General features: G+C 38.2%; 2 protein-coding genes across 3 annotated transcripts in view; one reads left to right on the top strand and one right to left on the bottom strand.

The window, feature by feature from the left end:
- The window catches only part of LOC137281598 (propionyl-CoA carboxylase beta chain, mitochondrial-like), a 60,594-nt gene that overhangs the window by 6,728 nt on the left and 36,346 nt on the right, over nt 1–17,520 (top strand). For both annotated transcript variants that reach the window (XM_067812931.1, XM_067812935.1), the window contains exons 2-7: nt 439–552; nt 1,432–1,500; nt 2,223–2,279; nt 3,817–3,991; nt 6,095–6,144; nt 7,113–7,154. In XM_067812931.1, the coding sequence (XP_067669032.1) occupies nt 439–552; nt 1,432–1,500; nt 2,223–2,279; nt 3,817–3,991; nt 6,095–6,144; nt 7,113–7,154 (507 nt within the window). The remainder of the gene's footprint in view (nt 1–438; nt 553–1,431; nt 1,501–2,222; nt 2,280–3,816; nt 3,992–6,094; nt 6,145–7,112; nt 7,155–17,520) is intronic.
- LOC137281599 (beta-1,4-galactosyltransferase galt-1-like) lies at nt 8,545–10,124 on the bottom strand. Its single transcript, XM_067812936.1, has one exon. It carries the CDS (start codon nt 10,081–10,083, stop codon nt 8,599–8,601), a length of 1,485 nt encoding a protein of 494 aa, XP_067669037.1. The 5' UTR covers nt 10,084–10,124; the 3' UTR covers nt 8,545–8,598.

The following is a 17,520-nucleotide window of genomic DNA, read 5'->3' as shown; positions in this document are numbered from 1 at the left end:
TTCTAAATTAAATATGAGGAATTTCCAAAACACTGCTGCACTAATGCATTGTTGTAGGTATGTTTCTCAATAGTGGAATGGGATCTGTAAAGAAAGGACAACTGCATGAATACTTATTCTGTGTGGATTTTCATTTCCACAAATCAACATTTCTTGACTTTTGATGGTTAACAACCAGATGCCGAAAGGTTCGAAAAATCAGACTTGCTTAAGAAACTTTGCTGCTAATTCCTGTTTAGATGTTATCTTCAATTTAGATATCCAGCTGTCATAATGATAATGATAAATGAAGAAATTTCATTATTGAGGTAGGATAAACATGTGCCTGTTAACGTGTATGCCTGTGAAAGCCTGACATGTGTTGATTATGCGATGATTGTGAACAAAAAAAACCCTCAGTCATTATCCATATTTTCAATGTCGTGTCCTCATTTACAGGGCAAGCTGACAGCACGGGAGCGTGTTCATCTTCTGCTGGATCCAGACACATTTGTTGAGTATGACATGTTTCTGGAACATAACTGCACTGACTTCAACATGGAAAAAGAAAAGGTATTTGTCCCAGCTTCTCTTGAACCACTTGTTACCAGTATCCCCAATCACCAAAAACCTCAAACAAGTGATGGAAAAGTTTCTTCAGGCCTGTTAAGTTATTCCCATTGGTCCTGATGCATTAATGAATGGGGAATATGAATGCATTATATTTTTCTAAAAAGATATCTGTACAAAGGGCTGATAATTTGATTGTTTCTGTTGAGACAGTACGTGTAATGTGATGTTATGTGATGTTATGTGATGTGATACAATTGATGCGATAGGACATATTGTGATGTGACTCTATTATTCCTTTCTATGATACTGTGTGCTATGTTCTTCTACACTATGGGCCTGTGGCCTTCAGTATGATTAACGATTGATTCATTGTTTGTTATTTGTGTTGGTATTGTAAAGAGAAAAGTCATCAACCAAATCATAAAAAATGCCGATTCAACCTATAAAGGTGAAAAAAACGCGATGAAAAAAAGCCTGCGAAATCAGAGTTCAAACGTTTCACTAAATTCGCTGGGGGGAAAACTCAGGTTTCAACAGCTGTGCTGTGCTGCACTGCGTCCATAACGCATGCACAGTGAATAGGTTCGCGGAGCTTGAGACAGTATGCATGCTGAGGTTGTGAGCAGTAGTCTAATCTTGGTTGTGTACACAAACAAGTAAATAATCTACTCGTTACGTAAAAAAACTTGTTGATTGTGGTAAGCAGTCTCTGTCATAGAGAAAGGTCAGGTCAGTCAGTATCAAAACATGTTCATGTTAATAGCTTTCAAATATTATCACGATGAAGTTCATTTTCCCCCCAAAAGATTTTATATGATGTGACAAAGGATTTTAAAAGTTTCAGTTCTGAGTTTCGAAGTTTTCACATTTTCTGTTCAGTACCCAGGTGACAGTGTAGTGACTGGCAGGGGCTACATCAACGGACGACTGGTGTTTGTCTTCAGTCAGGTAAGTTATCTCCCTTGCTCAGTACTCAACATCTGCTTGCAAATGTTCTGTTTTATTCCATTTAGCAAAAAAATAGATTATATTGGTAAAATGAATTTGTGTTTGCATGAATATACACATGCACACACACTCAGACACACATACACATGCAGACACACACATACACATGCAGACACACACATACACGCAGACACACACACACGCAGACACACATACATAAAGGAACAGCTACTGCAATGGTTAGGGACGTATACATCAGAATGAATTTCTGTCGGAAGGTCTGCATACTTCTCCAACATGTGACCTGTGAAGGTGCTGGGTAGAATAGGCCTTCAGCAACACATGCTTGCCATAAAAGGCTTGTCGTAAGAGGCTACTAACAGGATTGGGTGGTCAGGCTCGTTGACTTGGTTGGCACATCATCGGTTCCCAGTTGCGCAGATCGATGCTCAAATTGTTGATCACTAGATTGTGTGGTCCAGACTCGATTATCTAAAGGCTGCCACCATATAGCTGGAATATTGCTCTGCGTGGCGGTAAACTGCACTCACTCACTCACTCACTCACTCACTCACTCACTCACTCACTCACTCACTCACTCACTCACTCACTCACTCACTCACTCACTCACTCACTCACTCACTCACTCACTCACTCACTCACTCACTCACTCACTCACTCACTCACTCACTCACTCACTCACTCAGATGTTATTGTTTCAGGACTTCACTGTATTTGGTGGAAGTTTGTCAGGTGCCCATGCAAAGAAGATATGCAAGGTGAGTTTACTCAGGGGAACTGATGACCTGCTAGCCTGAAATAGTTTGCTTTTCGGTAATGTCTACCAGAATACCGGTAAACAGTCAGATTTTGATGAAAAAATGTCCCCATTATTTGTTTTTAAACCAAGTAATTACACTGGAAGTGTTCGGTCGTATCTGAAAAAGGCTAGATATTGTGGTTGGACAAGCTTTTCCATTTTGTGTGTTATAATGCATGCTGTGATATCTTGTATTTGTAATGCGATGGAGTAGCCATGTGGTTAAAGCATTCACCCTTCATGTCGAAGACTTGGGTTCAGTTCCCGATTTTCTGGTGTCCCCATGATATTGCCGTATTCTTGCTGGAAAGCGACATAAAACCCAACTCAATCACTCACTCATGTATTTGGCATGGGTGGCATATTGTTGACAGCTGCCATGTTTGCTCGTTTCTCCTACTGCATTAATTTGTTTCATGTATTGAACCTGGCCTTGTTGCCTTTAAAGACTCCTCTGTATTGTGTTAGTCAGGCTGGTATCCAAGTCTGCGATTGGAAAGCTGTAAGAACCATGTATAACAGATTGTAAATGGTGACCAAAATATAATAACCTATGAATCCCTCTCTGTTTCGTTAGTACAAAGATACATTCAGTCAATCATATTTGATATATTTGGCTTGTTTCAAATACAAAGAGAATAGATGCCATTGTATGATACGACTGTGGATATTTTAAGCACATTCTGTTGTTTGTTAGCAACATATCAATGAACCCCAAATGGGTGAAGTTATTAAGAGTAGAAGGCTAAATAAAAAAAAGTGAAATGTTTCTCAGGCATCGGTTCGTCACTTTTATTTGTGCATTGGACAACATTTTTTGCCATTTGAAAAACATAGTCCCAATTGTCCATTTGTCCACTACAAGAATGAGTGTTTGTAAGAACGAGTGTCACTGAATCTCCAACTTGTTTAACACATTCTAAACTTCCAAAGCTGTTGTATTTCTGAGAGAAAAAAATATATGTGTCCCTCCTGCATCACTTTTTTTTCTATGAACATTTTCTTAAAAAGTCCCATTGCCCTTCTCACTTTTGAAAAAAATGTGCCTGAGAAACATTTAATGTTTTTTATGCAGCCTAAATAGTCCTCTGATTGGGTTTTGGTTGTTAAGACTGGTTGTTAAAATTTCCAATTTGGTATGGTAAGAAAATGCAGTCATTTCAGAAAAAGAACATTTGATTGGTTTGAACTATGAAGATTGGGGTTATAACTGGTCTTCAGCAGCCCATGCTTGTCAAAAGAAGCTACAAATGACATCGATTGATCAAAGTTCCACACTTGGTTGAGGCATTTCATTATATGCCATTTGTGTCATTGATGTCATGATGTCAGTCAGTGGATTGGTTGGAACAGACTCAGTTATTTACATGCTGCTGGTTTGCAGCTTGGATACTGTTGATGTAAACAGAAACAGACAACATTCTGATTGTCTTCATAGTGCATCCTTCACATAGGTTTACAGACATGTTGACTGCAAGTCTACTGTTCTATTACAGATCATGGACCAAGCGATGCTGGTTGGCGCCCCAGTGATTGGTCTCAATGATTCGGGAGGAGCAAGAATCCAGGAAGGGGTTGAATCTCTGGCGGGGTATGCTGACATCTTCCAGAGAAATGTCAATGCATCAGGGGTGATACCCCAGATCTCACTCATCATGGGACCGTGTGCAGGTAAAGGAGATCTCCCTTTATAGAGTTGTTTCCCTTAGTTGTGCCAGGAACCTGTGATTGTTGGTTTAAACCAAACCATGTGATAGTGGTTATGTTAGTCAGGACCTTTCCCATGCTGGTGGATTTGTTCCAACAAAGTCTTAACCATCTCAGACCTTCATTACAGAAGGCTTTCCTACCACATCAAGCCTACCTCTCTTACTTATTAATACCCCAGATCTCACATATCAAGGAGCCATGGACAGGTAATGGAGATCGTGCTGTACAGAGTTGTGTCCCTTAGATCTGCCAGGAAACTGTAATTGTTGGTTCAAACCATTCTCATGATGGTTGATTAACCAAAGTGGTAATCATCTCAGGCCTTCACTACTTTAGGCTGTTTTCCCAATTCAAGCTTGGTGTGATGTACCTGAAATATTAATCATTTCTAAACCAAACTCACTCTCTTACTCATTGGTAGTCTTGAGACTCAGTCGTCAGTTGTCTGTGACACACAGTGCTGTGATCTTCAGTTCATGCTGATGGGACTGAACATGCAGTGTATATATTTAGACTCAGAGCACCTATATGGATATTTGAAGGTCAGAACCGGTGATATGATTTATGGGGCACATCAAACCAAAAGACAATATGACATTGTACGTATTGTTGTACTGGCTGGTGGATAGAATGAGCACTGTGCTTCTTATAATCATTATGTGTGGGGCAGTGCGCATGTAAGGTAGATCTGGGCCTCCTTTCACAAAGCACTAAGGTCATCGTGTATCACTAAGGTAACCTTAGCTCAATGTTAAAGAGTGGGAGTTAAAGTTGACCATTGTACAGCTAGCTTAATAAAGGTTGCTTCGTAAAATGAGCCCCTGGAATGTTGACAGGTATCAGTATTACCTATGGCATTTTTTTTATTTGCTCTACAGCGTTGTGTCCCTTTGATGTGCCAGGAACCTGTGATCAATCACAATTTTGGCACAGGGTATTTTGTTTGTCATCACCATATGCTGATGGTAATAAGCTCAGACCCCTTCAGGCTTTCTTACCATACATAGCTGACATACAGTGAAGTGCATGGAATGGAAATCATTCTTAAACACAGCTCAAGCACCACTCACTATTGTTGTCAGTCATCACACCATATTGGTGATCTTCATTTCAAAGTGATGGGACTGAACATGCTGAAGGTATACTGAGAATCGAGATGCAGAGCTGATTTTAGAGTGGAAAGTCAGTAATTTGATTCCCTGATGACATCACACCAAAAGACAATAAGACACCTATTTTGGGCCTCTTCGGCAGATTAAAGTGACTGTTTTGGTTACAGTCAGTATGCTGAGCCTGTGTTAGGGCATGGTATGTCAGAGGGATAGTACTAGACAACTCTCATACTAATACAAGCAGCCATGTATACACATGCTAGTGAGTTATGTTCAGTGCACTGTTAAGTCATATTTCCCCTGTCCACATTATCAATGATTATGGATATGCTTGTCGTAGGAGGCAACTAAGGGGATCGGGTGGTCAGGCTCACTGACTCGGTTGACACATGTCATCGGTTCCCGGTTGCGCAGATTGATGCTCATGCTGTTGATCACTGTATTTTATGGTCCTGACTCAATTATTCACAGATCACTGCCATATAGCTGGAATATTGCTAAGTGCAGCATAAAACTCACTCACTCACTCACTCACTCAGTGATTATGGATGTTTACAGTAGAACACATATAGATCAAACAGTAGCAGAGTGCACCTACAACAAATTTGTATGAAAGCCCTTAATTATCCCCTATAAATTACCATGTAAAATGTGCATATACAACAGACTCTACAAATATACTTTAGTGAATTAATACTTGCAACAAACTTCTTTTTGCCATAAATCTGTGAGGTGCAGAATGAACTGAGGGATCTCATTCATTGTCATTAGATGTCACTTATGATTGGGTGACAATCACCAGATACTATTTAGACTTGCTACACTTGTGTTTTAATCTTGTAGTCTGGAAGTTGGAATAATTTTTTCTCAAAATTTGCGATTTAATGCTTAAATGTAATATTCTGACTAATGTGTATAGTAAGCTGATTTCTTGGGTCCCTTGTACTTGTAGGTGGTGCTGTGTATTCACCCGCTCTGACAGACTTCACCTTCATGGTCAAGGTGAGTGTTATGGATGACCTAACAAGTATACTTGCTTCTAGGGACCAGGAAGTATGGTAGCCAAGTGTTTGAAGTATTCATTTGTCATGACTGAGATGTGGGTTTGATTCCCCACATGGGTACAATGTGTGAATGTAACTGTACAGTGGAAGCTGTCTAAACCGACACTCATTGGGACTGAAGAAATAATCTGGTTTATGCAATGTGCTGAATTATAGAGCTGATGACAGTTATACAAGCCAGAGATGGGCCTGAGATTTTATGCCAGTGTTGACAACTTGCCGAAATAGACAGATGCTGGTTTTGCCAGCTTCCACTATGTACATGTGAATTAGCGCATACCATGATTACTGTATTAAGTAGCCCTCACCAGCTTCTATATCCGTCTGTAAGTAAGCCGGTAGTGTTTCTTGTACGTAATAAAGAGTTTGTAGAGTGTTCACAGCACATGCAGTATACTATGTTTAAAACACACATGCTCATAAAAAATACATAAAAGTACATAATTTTTGGTCCAGTGATGGTGATTTCGGTTTCAGATATGATTCATATTTCGCACAATGGTTTTGACAAAAAATTTACTTTGAGTTATAGTGTACTCCTAACTGTCTAGTAAGTATGTTATGAAAATATTTTTTATTTCCAATGATATTTCAGCAAAGTTTGTTTTCTACTCTCATACTCACTCTTAGTATGTTCTTACTTCATTGTAAAGATACTGATAACACTAATTTCCACCCTCTTGTATTTATCACTTATAAATGCATTCAAGTGATAGCAACTGATTTTTGATCTCATGGGACAGTTGTGGTTTTCAAAGACTGTAGTCATGATGGTGGCGTTTTGCTGTAGGGGAGCTCAAAGGGTCTACAAATAGTTGGTGAGAAAGATGTTGTAACCCATGCTTGTATGATCATGATAATAATAATCCCTATGTCTGGCTGTCATTGTTTTCTGCTCATTTCCAGGAAACCTCATACCTGTTCATCACAGGACCTGAAGTTGTCAAGGTAAGTGATTTTATCATCCATAGCTGTGTTCAGCTGGAGATATCGCTTGTATGAGATCAGACGAAGTCTCCTAGGACACAGTATTTTTTGTACAAAGCCCTGATGCTATGATTTCACGAAGATGATGATGTCACAATGCTATGACATCACTGCACTGCAGATCTAATGTCAGTAGTGTAATCAGAGATGTACATTTTCCATTAAAAACTAATGGAGAATGATAAATAGAATCTCACCCTTGTGTCTACTGATATCAAATATATCAACACTCATTGATAAAGGTAAAGTATTTATTACTTTATCAACTCATGTTGATATATTTGATATCAGTAGACATTTGAGTGAGATTCTCTACATGTCACTTGTTATACTCCATGAGTATGGTGCCACTGTTAGCTATGTAGAGTTACCTTCCTTACATATTATTATCTTTTTTTTCCCTGGGCTTGAGTTGAGAAACTGGATGATGCATTCTTCATATTTCAGATTATGATTATGATGCCCATGAAACATGGCAAATCCATAAATTTGGTAATGTGTCTCTATTTCCTGTGCAGAGTTGTCTCCCTTGGGTATGTTAGAAATCTATGATTGTGGATTCAAATACCATATTGGCAATAGTATGTTTACAGATTTGTCAGCCCTAGTAGTGTTCTGATTAATTGAAATGATCGAAGATTGGTTGCAGTGACCAAATGACCATGCGATCAACCACTTTTTCTCATAATTGAACACAAAAGATTTGGGAACTACTGTTTTGGTCTTTGAAGCACTTGATGACTTAACATTTCTTGAAGACTCATCACTTTAAAGTAGCATGTTACATCATGTTATGCTTATCTGCAATAACAACCTGAATAGGAAAATCTGAATAATGGCGCTAAGTAATATTTTATGATGTTTCCTTGTTGGTAATGAAGCAATCATCAGTTGTGAGATTTCAGCTAGTTCCCCAAACTAGTCAGCACAGTATTTCATGTTTGTGGTTTCACCAAAGTAGTAAACATCTCAGGTGAACACTTCGGGCATCCCTCCCACAAAAAGCTGATGCATAGCAGTATTTGAAATAAGGCCTCTCTGACTGCCACTTTCTGACAGTCCAAATTTCCAGTTAGCCAGTAAAATCTTGTTCCATTCAACTGGGTAAATTCAACATATCTGATGGGGTTGAATCCTTGTTGGACGGGATACATTTTGAAGTTACCAGCTCAGATGTCTGGCTGGGATTTTGGCTTATTTCCTACACTGCACACAGTTATACTATTTCAAGAGGTTATGGAGTTAAACCCAACAATTATGAAAATCATGATCCTTGTTCAAGGGACATAACTCTTTGGTGCATATAATACTTGATCATGGTTCATTATTTCACATATCATTCAACACTTGGAAGTTTACATGTTCATTTAATGAGGTAATAAATATTCTTAGATACAAAGATGCCTTATGATTGTTTGAGTAAATTCAACACATCCAACATGACACTCCTTGTTCGTGCATTCAGTAAGTCTGCGTATTTCAATATGGTGTCATCTCGTATTTGAGGATAACACTTCATATTTGCATCAAATGACCTCACACAGGACCTATAGTGATGTAGTAGAGCTTCATCTGGATCCACGCTCATGACTGTGATGTTATCTCGTATCGGTCTACTCATATGGTGAATCCCCAGCTCAAACACGTGACTTGGTTGGATCAACAGTTTTGACCTTATCTTGCTCGTTATTTTAGTTCGGTCACGTCTTTGAAGGAATTGTAATGTTTGACCCGGATCTGGCTCTTGATTTGGACCGAAGAAAACACTTTGAAAAGAAAATCCAGCAATGTCATCCATGTTTGAAAGATTATGTTCCGATTTCAAGGCAATGTTATGTAGCATAGTAATCCAGTTGTTAGCCTGTCGGGGAATTAGAATTTCATCAAGATCGGTAAACAGTAAAAATTTGAATGCAGCCATGTTTCTGTACAGACAGTCTTGAATTGCCAACAGCTGTCCATTGTACCATATATTGAATGCATTAACACCTGGTGGGAGATGCCAGTTCAAAACATGGATATCACCTTTTGCTGTGTAATATTTTAAAAGTTTTTCAACACTTTTGGATACATTGTACTTGTAGAAAAATAATTTTGATCCACCTAGTATTTTTGTCAGTTCAATGTACTGAATTAGAATACTTAGTGGAATATTTCCAAATATAGGTGGCACACATACTCCGAAGAAACTTAGTTGAGAATCTGAGTTAGAATTAGGTTGGAGTGGAGTTAAATTCATGGTCAGTGGAGGACTGCTTTGAGCAAAGTTGGTGGAATAAGTTGACAGGGAAACAGTTGTAGGTGTTTCGTGTATCAACTCAGGCACCTGACATGAATAAATATAGCCACCATAGCCTTTGCCATGATTTTCACACATTTCATATTTTTCGGTGTACACAGTAACAACGCTTTCCTTGTTTTCACCCAAGTGGAATCTGCACAAGAGACCTTCTAGGTTTGTAATCCTCTGAAGTGCAAATATCCGTGTATATGTTTTATTCTGTATTCTTTTATCAAGAAAAGCTGCATACACATAAATATGCTCCACATTTTGGAATTCCACTGATTCAAACTTGATTTTTCCAAGTTTGATATTATTTATGTTTTCCTTCTCAAAGAATAATGGAAGCTGGACATCTGTTCTGTGATAGTTTGAAACATCAGTGAGTCTCATGTGGTCAGTTGTCTTCTGCCACATGCTCATGTTTCTGATGACGTCCTTCTCTTGAATGGACACTGGTGTGCTGTGACTGAACTGACCAGTGCCTGTTTGGGGTGTCCACTCCACACTCTGTGGAGACCTGAAGTGTATGTAGTAGGCAAGGGACAGGTATGCCATCACTCCGAGGATGAAATAATGCGTATACCGCTGCACTCTTAGCATCCTCATCTTGATCGGTTGTGTTTATGAAACAAGGATATTTTCTGATTTTATGGTATCACATGGGTGTGATACATCCAGCTCTTGTTTTACTTGTATCCATGCTGCAACAAAGTGAGTGTTTTATATGATGGCTTGTTTAAGCAGTTAATCAAGATTTGGTCACTCATAATGATCATGAGAAACTGATAGTGATGATCATTTGATTAAAATTTTGTGGTCTGGTAATGATACTGTAGTAATACTATATTTCCTCTTTTCTGTTTCCTACGGGTCAGGATCTTCCACCCGACAAAATATGATGGATAAGATCAGCAGTGCAGTATTCTTGAGTGCTTGACCCTCTTTTAAACCGATTACATATTTTGAACTACTTTTACTTCTGATATAGTGCTGAGTGTTTGTGAACATGAAGACATCTGTTAAGAAGAGTTTGTCTTTGCCTTGTGTTCAGTGCTGCAGTTGACCTCCGTTGCCCTAGTGAAGGAGTGGGCAACTTTTGTTGCCTTCAGTCTGAGGTTCAGGTGCTGAAGCGGTAGGTCAATCACTCCTGGCTGTCTTCCTTGCTGTCTGTGGTAATTCCTTACATCTGTTGGCCATATCCATACAGTTGCAGTCCATTTGAATCACACCAACCTGAAAGAAGTAGCAGGAATATGTAACAGTGTATCTGTCATCTTGTGTTTTACAAGTCACTTAGTCAGAGGAGTACTGATCTTATCTTGCTGGTAGGCTGGCCTACAGGAGAGTGGGTTGGCCTGGTAATGGTATCCTGTCTGTCTGTCTGTCTGTCTGTCTGTCTGTCTGTCTCTCCCTCTAACTCCCTCCGGTGGTGGTGTCATGGTCTCTTACACACAATCTCTGACCTTGTAATGGTATTTCCTTCGCTCACTCTCTCTCAGTGTCTCACTCTGTCCCTCTCTCCATACCTTCCCTACCTCTCTGTCTCTCTCTCACTCCCTCCTGTGCCACACACAATCACTCAGTCTCTGACCTGGCCCTGATTTCTCAAAACAAACTTAAGTCTGGAATGTGCATTTTCCAGAATGAACGGAAATCAGTGTCAAACTGAAACTTAGTAGACAATCTGAGTTATGTGGACATATTTCTTTTGTGGTTTGAACTATATCATTTAAGAAAATGCAGTTGAGTTAACATTCAGCTGTTTCAAATTGTCAAACTCAGTTTGAGATGAGATTTTAGTGAAAACTAACTCTCTCTCTCTCTCTCTGTCTGTCTCTCTCTTTCTCTCTCTCTCTTTCTCTCTCTCAGATACTTATCGGATGAAATATCCGTTGCAATATGTAGCACAATATAGTACAGGACTGCACATTGAAAGACTTAGGGAGACAAACTTTGAGGTAATGCACGGCCATATCCCTCATACAATCTACATTTCTGCAGGACAAAGCTGTGATTACCCCAGAATCAGGTGACATATGTTATCTAGCTGTGTGATAATGGTGAGCAGTTCTGACAAGAAGGGTAAAATGACCATCCCCCCCGGCTGAACATCAAAAGAAGCAGTATAATATGAGGGACAAAATGCTTCTCACAAATAAATCGTCCCACTGTTGTATTGAACTCATCAAGATACTGCATTTTGTGAGAAACATTTCAAAGACTCTCAATCCTACGAGGACCAAATGTACTGAATTCTCTTTTGAACTGATCATTACATAAAATATCTTTCACCTTGAGCAAGATTTGATCTCCTAGACATAACCTCGAGCAATGATTTGTTTTAAGATATTTACACAAACCTGATTTTCCACAATTTCCACAGAAACAACCTTGACACAACCGTCCAGACTGTGAAAGTGTTAGCTTCCACAAATCCTATTCTCCACAGCCTTAGAAAAACACTGACTGCAGCAAAGTGCACACTCACACTACTAAACACAATCATCCAGTATGATGCAGTTATGCCTGCAAAGGTCCATGCCTAGGCTCCAATAGAATGCCTCCACCTCTGGTACTGCATCAGTCCAGTTCCCATCCCTAGCAGCCGTAACATACACTTCCTCCACAGTTGTATTACGCTGGCCTCAACATGGCTCTCTCCACAAAAACATTTTTCGTTACTGCCAAATCCAGCAATTACCTCTCTATATTGTATAAATGTGTTTTATTAGCGTGATGCTGTCGTAGAGCTCCCTCCAGGAACGTAACCCGCTCCCCAGCTGTGCCCTACTCTTCACTTATCTCTCACTGCTCCCTCGGCCTATCTCTTGATGGAGCAGTGCTGGCGCTCTAAAGTGCAACTCATACTTTGCGACCCTGCAAATGTAATTACAGTAAACATAAAAATACACGTTTCATTTTTTGATATCACTGGGAAATATCAGCCTTTTGAAATATCCTCTCATCATTGCTTTTAATAATCATTGGCAGAAGCTCAAGTTGTGTTTATTTGTGTTTCAAGAAGGTTGGGCTACATGTTGTAGTGTTGATAGTTTCAGATTATGTGTTTGCCTTATTTCTGTCTACTTTGTGGAACAGAGTACAGAAGGTTAACTGGATTTTTTGTGAATTTTAAAGGGGTTATACTTGGAGGAAGTCATAATATTGCAGTGTTGGCTCAAGAGAGGGTTTTGGAGTGTTTTGACTCATCAAATTCAGTGAGGACCCCCTCTATTTTACATCTGCCCATCTGTTTAACATTGGAGGGGGCCCAGAAACACTATTTTCATCAATTTGGACCCACTCAAAATGTCACCAAAATCTAACACTGATATTGGTAAAGTTGATTCTGAACTCGACTAAATACTTTCTATACATTGTATATATTCTTCCTTCTTTAGCATATTTCTGGTGTCCCCCGCTGTAATATTGCTGAAAGTGGTGTCAGTCAGTCTTGTAATGTAAGATTTAAAAAAAATGTTTTTTTATAAAGCAAGAATTGCAAGGAGGAAACATATACGAGATGATTAAGACTCAGTTAAATTGCTAATGAAGTTAAACTCTTTATTAATTAAAGGGGTTTGGTTGGCCTAGTGGTTAAAGCGTGTGCTTGTCACTCCGAAGTCTGGGTTCAATTCCCCACATGGGCATGTGTGAAGCCCATTTCTAGATTCTCTCGCCAAAATGTTGCTAAATATATTACTAGATCCACTCACTCAGAACTGATTTTGTACATATTATTTTACCGAGACGTTTGTCTGATACATGTTCCAGATGGTTTTGTACATATGTGTAAAGCTATTAGAACTAATCATAGGCGGCAGGTTGTTTATGCATTATGAAAATATTACTTATTTATTTATTAAGCAGTTTAGCAGGATGTATTTGCTCCCACTTCAAAATTCTTGGAACAAATTTTATTTACCTCTTCCTTGAAATATATAGTAACAACTCCTTGAAAATAAGACAAAAAGGTTGAAAACTTCTTTGAAAATATCAGCTCCATCCTCTCACTAAGAGCATGAAGGGAGAATGTTTTGAACTTGATAAGATTGTAACTTTATTTAGATGTCAGTTGGGAAAGTGTGATATTTTAGAGGCAAAACCTGCTGGTATTATAACCAAGCTGGGCTTCCTCACTTGCCCACAGCGTTAAGTATGACGTTAGGTGAGACAACCTTCCATGCCTCCAGCAGAGAAACCAGCAGTCAAAGGGGCTGCCAGGGAAATCTGATAACGGCTGACATATGTCTGTCCTATCACTTTAAAGCTTTAACTTTTTTTCTCAGAGAAATATTTCTTTCAGATTAGGGAATGTGTTAAAAGCTAGCTGGAAGTATGATCTGGTTTATTTTTTTATAACTAGCTTCCTTCCCTTGCTCTTGGGATGTTGTAACATTCTGAGAATGTTCTTCATTTAAGGAAGGGGAATTGTTGCAAAAATATTAAGGTCTGTGGCAATGTTGTTCATTTTGAACTTTTTACACTGCCTTTGTTTAATTTTGCAAATATTCTTGTCTGTTATATATCCCTTTTAGACATATCATTATGATGTGTTTTGACACACTGGTATTTGTTCTTATAAATGTCATGGTTATTTAGACACAGAACATTACCAATGGAAGGACCACAATGGGTGTGTGGGGGCTCAGCCTACACTAATGTTGTTACAACATGGCATGTATATTTTCAAATACGAATATATATGGTGACATGAACTTGATAATAGTACTTGTGTTTCTTTGTAGCTGTAATGAAACTCTGCTGATAGAGGGTATATTACAGTGAAATGGTTTTGATTCTGTTGCCATTTGCCTCCCAAAGTTTTAATTTTTGTGGCTTAGACATGACAGAAACATACCGCAGACTCACAGGAACATAACCAAGACTATTATACTAACAACTAGTCTCAGAAATGAACGTATTTTGCTGAAAAAATGTTCATAGCAAAAGAAAATAAAATATAATGAAAAATAACTGTGATTTTCAGAACCTGTGGAAATCTAGACTTGCTCACAATATCATTTTTCACAATGTCACATTTTCTAGACTTGTGTTGGCTTTGAGCTTTGTATGAGAGACTATCAAATTAATGTGTAATGACTGATTCTAGTGTTGGAAACTAATGTAGATAATACAAGGGTCAATGTAAACCTGCTTAGCAGACATGTTGATTCTTCTGTACTGTTCCCTTTTCTTAACCAATGTTCCCTACCTGGGCCCCATTCCTCAAAGTGATCACGCTGAGTGCTATGACTGTTGTAAGTCTATGTTAAAGTGTGGGAGTTACCATCGTCTTAACGTTACAATGGCTTTGAGGAACAGGGTTATGAACTGCTTTTCAACATGAACAATACTATGTCCCCTACAACACTGCAGTATGCTAATCTCCAGCTACCTCCAACACGTACAACATTGTTCCTTGGTTGTGTGTGAGGTTCACCTTACAAGTTACACATACCATCCCTGAGTTTCCCTTCCCTCAGTGTTCAGACCTTTCCAACATGCTGCCCTCAAGACTGGCTTGAATGAGCTGGTTCTGTGTTTCTCTCCAAATGTCAACTATTTAGATGATCTTTCCCTTCCTACAGTGTTTACCCGTGTCTCCTACATTCGGAATTGACTGGCCTACAGGATTAACAATAGCTTTATGAACTCTTGTTTGTAAATAAGTATCTGCATTAAACCAAAGTATAGTAATATGGAACCATAACAGAACTAAGAACAAAGCTTTCCTTTTCTTAAATGGGTATTTTACTGAATGACTCAATTACCAATTTAAACAAATTTCTATTTGTAGGAAGGCTTTTAAAAACATGAAGGGTAGTCCCTTTGCTGCATGAGTTTAGAATGTACAATTTTCCCAAGCTTAAATGTAGAAAATATACTGATATATATTTGGCTGTAATTATAGTTGTAATATTCTGTGACCATTTTGGGAAATTTTGATGAGTCTTAAACATTATTTTCTTTTGCAAACACTAAACCCACCTTCCATTGTTTTGTTCTTATTATCTCATGTATGTTTTTACCCGTGAAGATCCGGAAAAGAACTGATCTTCAGCAACCCATGCTTGATGTAAGAGGCAACTATGGGAATTGGGTGGTCAGGCTTGCTGATTTGATTGCCAGATGTCATCACATGCCATTTGTGTGGATCGATACTCATGATGTTCATCATTGGATCATCTGGTACAGACTCGATAATAAATTTCAGCTGCACCTCCACTCACTCTGATTGTTTGTGGTGTGTGTAGAGAGCAGGTACCACATTCAACGTCGTTCAAATTGATGGTGCTGATTTATGTTCAGGAACAATTGTACAGAACAATTGTACAGAACATTATGTTGTTTGACGTTGTAGTCACAAAACCGATTCTGACTTGGAGTAGCTTCAAGAATTTTGTGCTTCATTGTTATCCATAACTATGCTTCATTGTTATCCATAACTATGCTTCACTAATATCCATAACTTATGATGCTTCGTTGTTATCCACAACTATGCTTCATTGTTATCCACAACTATGCTTCATTGTTATCATAACTATGCTTCACTGTTATCCATAACTTATGATGCTTCATTGTTATCCACAACTATGCTTCATTGTTATCCACAACTATGCTTCACTGTTATCCATAACTTATGATGCTTCATTGTTATCCACAACTATGCTTCATTGTTATCCACAACTATGCTTCATTGTTATCCATAACTTATGATGCTTATCCTTAACTTATGATGCTTCATTGTTATCCACAACTATGCTTCATTGTTATCCATAATTTTTTATGTTTCGCTGTTATCCACAACTATGCTTCATTGTTATCCACAACTATGCTTCATTGTTATCCATGACTTATGATGCTTCATTGTTATCCACAACTATGCTTCATTGTTATCACAACTATGCTTCATTGTTATCCATAACTTCACTGATATCCATAACTTATGATGCTTTGTTGTTATCACAACTATGCTTCATTGTTATCACAACTATGCTTCATTGTTATCCATAACTTATGATGCTTTGTTGTTATCCACAACTATGCTTCATTGTTATCCACAACTATGCTTCATTGTTATCCACAACTATGCTTCATTGTTATCCATTACTTATGATGCTTCATTGTTATCCACAACTATGCTTCATTGTTTTCATAACTATGCTTCATTGTTATCCATGATGCTTCATTGTTATCCACAACTATGCTTCATTGTTATCCATAACTATGCTTCATTGTTATCCATGACTTATGATGCTTCATTGTTATCCACAACTATGCTTCATTGTTATCACAACTATGCTTCATTGTTATCACAACTATGCTTCATTGTTATCCATAACTTCACTGATATCCATAACTTATGATGCTTTGTTATCACAACTATGCTTCATTGTTATCACAACTATGCTTCATTGTTATCCATAACGTATGATGCTTTGTTGTTATCCACAACTATGCTTCATTGTTATCCACAACTATGCTTCATTGTTATCCACAACTATGCTTCATTGTTATCCATTACTTATGATGCTTCATTGTTATCCACAACTATGCTTCATTGTTATCATAACTATGCTTCATTGTTATCCATGATGCTTCATTGTTATCCACAACTATGCTTCATTGTTATCCACAACTATGCTTCATTGTTATCACAACTATGCTTCATTGTTATCCACAACTATGCTTCATTGTTATCCATAACTATGCTTCATTGTTATCCATGATGCTTCATTGTTATCCACAACTATGCTTCATTGTTATCCACAACTATGCTTCATTGTTATCCACAACTATGCTTCATTGTTATCCATAACTATGCTTCATTGTTTAATAATCCATAACTAGGATATTCTTTACTTTAGGAATAATTTGTTTACCTGAGGAAAGAACACAAAATTTGCAAAACTGTTTATTATGCTGGTGTACTTGCAAGTAAGCAATGATATCACCTTGTGACGGATAGGATAAATATAAGAATGGTTAGGAAATATACTAGATTGTAATCCTTTCACCTGTTACCTTCTTGATACCATG

The sequence above is a fragment of the Haliotis asinina genome, chromosome 4 (genome assembly GCF_037392515.1).
Source record: "Haliotis asinina isolate JCU_RB_2024 chromosome 4, JCU_Hal_asi_v2, whole genome shotgun sequence".
NCBI classification, from domain to species: Eukaryota; Metazoa; Mollusca; class Gastropoda; order Lepetellida; family Haliotidae; genus Haliotis; species Haliotis asinina.
This window is presented reverse-complemented; position numbering and strand designations above follow the sequence as displayed.

What these genes read in the sequence shown, in the direction of transcription:
- LOC137281599 (XM_067812936.1), bottom strand. Translation starts at nt 10,083, where the DNA reads ATGAGGATGCTAAGAGTGCAGCGGTATACGCATTATTTCATCCTCGGA.